Source organism: Hylobates moloch, unplaced genomic scaffold (genome assembly GCF_009828535.3).
Source record: "Hylobates moloch isolate HMO894 unplaced genomic scaffold, HMol_V3 SCAFFOLD_1, whole genome shotgun sequence".
In the NCBI taxonomy this organism is placed as follows: domain Eukaryota; kingdom Metazoa; phylum Chordata; class Mammalia; order Primates; family Hylobatidae; genus Hylobates; species Hylobates moloch.
Genome location: NW_026652276.1, coordinates 106,676,143 through 106,678,628, shown reverse-complemented (window position 1 = coordinate 106,678,628; position 2,486 = coordinate 106,676,143). Strand labels below are relative to the sequence as shown.

General features: G+C 54.5%; 1 protein-coding gene across 2 annotated transcripts in view; it reads left to right on the top strand.

Moving 5' to 3' along the window:
* GALNT17 (polypeptide N-acetylgalactosaminyltransferase 17) overlaps positions 1 to 2,083 on the top strand; it is a 589,297-nt gene extending 587,214 nt beyond the window's left edge. For both annotated transcript variants that reach the window (XM_032757582.2, XM_058444434.1), the window contains exon 11: positions 505 to 2,083. In XM_032757582.2, coding sequence (XP_032613473.1) covers positions 505 to 633 — 129 coding nt within the window. In that variant the 3' untranslated portion in view covers positions 634 to 2,083. The remainder of the gene's footprint in view (positions 1 to 504) is intronic.
* Positions 2,084 to 2,486: the final 403 nt, after the last annotated feature.

Here is a 2,486-nt window from a genome sequence, read left to right as displayed (position 1 = left end):
TCTCTCTCCCTCTCTCCCTGTCTCTCTCTCCCTCTCTCCCTCTCTCTGCCTCTCTCTCCCTTTGTCTCTTTCTCTTCTCTGTCTTGTCTCTCCTCTATCTCCTGTCTTCTCTCTGTTCCTCTCCTCTCTTCTTTTTTCTCTCTCTCCCCTTTGTCTTTCTCTTTTTCTCTCTCTCCTCTCTCTGTTTCTCTCTTCTCTCCTCTCTCTCTTCCCTCTTTTTCTACCCTTCCTCCCTCTTTGTCTTCTCTTTGTCTCTTTCTCTCTCCTGTCTCTTTCTCTTCTGTCTCTCTCTATCTTCTCTGTTTCTCCTCTCTTCCCTCTTTTTCTCTCTCTCTTTCTCTGTCTTCTCTTTGCTGCTTTCTCTGTCTCTCTCGTTCTCTTCTCTCTTTTTCTTTTTCTCTTTGTCATTTTCTCTCTCCTGTCTCTCTTTCTCCTCTCTATATCTCTCGCTGTCTCTCTCTCCTCTCTCTCTTCTTCTGTCTTCTCGATTTTGCCCCCTCCCAGAACGGAGCCATCATGAACAAGGGCACGGGACGCTGCCTGGAGGTGGAGAACCGGGGCCTGGCTGGCATCGACCTCATCCTCCGCAGCTGCACAGGTCAGAGGTGGACCATTAAGAACTCCATCAAGTAGAGGGAGGGAGCTGGGGCACTGGAGCCTGGCCCCCAGGACATGGCTGCTCCCTCCAACATCTGGACAAGCCGCCCTGGCGGAGAGACAGCAACGGGCCGGCAGGTGCTCGATGGGCCCCCCAGGGCTTCTCCAGGGCAGCACAGGGACCCCAGATGAAGACTCTGTCCCCCCTTAGGCATTCAGCTGCCCACAAGTTTCCTGCACCCTGGAAAAGCCCCCCACCCTTTCTCTGGGAAACCGAGAGCTGTCTTCTGCAGCCTCTGATGTGGACCTGGTACTGAGGAGCAAGACTGTCCGGTTCTCCTCCACATCTCCCATCCCAGAATCAGGATCTGAGACTGGCAGGGTCCCCTCCTGTGTCTCATTTCTTGCAGCAGCAGCTGCTGAACTCCAGCCATCAACACGGTGGGAGGCAGCGGGGGCTTCAGCCATGTCCTAGCTCCCCACCCTAAAAGGAGGCAGTGAGGACCGGGCACTATTTCCTCCGAGGTTACTTCTGCCCAGATGACACCTGCCTGTTCACGCCCCAAGGCAGCCACTGCCCCTAACCCCTCCCACCAGGGCAGCTTTGGGCACTGCAGCTCTGGACTTTTCTGGCCCCTCCTGAAATGACCTGATGGAGCTGATGCTTTCTCTCCTAATCACCTGGGCACTAGGCTCTTATCAGTGTGCTTGGGCCAGCTCTGCTGCCTGTGTCTAGAGGAAGCCAGAGACAGAAATAGGCTAAGCCTGCAGTAGGAGCTCAGCTGCGAGGGCCCCGCAGGATGGAGCTGGGTCAAGGACCAGGGAGCCCGGAGGCTGCCACCGGGGAGCAGCAGCGGTCCTCCAGCCAGAACCTAAGGGCTGAAGCAAAGGCTGCCAGGACCCTCGAAGATGCTTTTGGCTCACCTCATTTCACCCCACGCTCTGCTGGCTGGCAGAGGAGAAGGCAGTCGTTTCCTCTCTGAAGAGTATTAATTTTTTTTCGATTGCCCTCTGGTTAGGGTGCACATATAAATCAGAGTTAATATATGAACGCGTGTGCATGCACGAGCGTGTGTGTGCCTGCGTGCTGTGCGTGGCAGGGTGTGTGTGTGTGTGTCTGGCTGTGCGTTCTGGAGTGTGTGACGATGCTGACCTAGCTGTGTGGCCTTGGGCTTGCTGCTTCATTACTCGCCTGGATGGGGACGAGGGATGAGAAGGGTGTGGGTTTGGCCCCATGTCACTGGCCGGAAGGATGTGTTTCAGCCCTGCCCTGTGGGGTGCCCCCGATGGGAGGGTGTCCCATCTCCCAGTCCCCATCTCTTTTTCCCCACACTGTCCCTGGCCAAGCCCTGCCCAGAGCTGAACCCTGTAGCTGCCCTCTTGCCCTGTGTGGGATTCACAGTGTCTCATTTGGTGACATCTTACTGGTGATATCTCCTCACCCCATCTCCAACCTTGTGGAATAAATACATGTTAGCACTTCCCAGAGCGGCCTCCTTTGTGTCTTGATTTCTCCAGAACTGTGGGGAGGGGAGTGATGGAGACATAGGGGTGAGCTTCTTTGACTTTGAGAGTTTAGTGTTATTTATTTATCTATTTATTTGAGATGGGGTCTTGCTCTGTGGCCCAGGCTGGAGTGCAGTGGTGTAATCATGACCCACAGCAGCTTCAAACTCCTGGGCTCAAATGATCCTCCCACCTCAGCCTCCTGAGTAGCTGAGACTACAGGTACACATCACCGTGCCTGGCTAACTTTTTAAAAAAGATTTTTGTAGAGATGGAATCTTGCTATGTTGCCCAGGCTGGGCCTGAACTCCTTGCCTCAAGAGATCTTCCCACCTTCACCTCTCAAACTGCTGGGATTTCAGGTGTGAGCCACTGCATCCAGC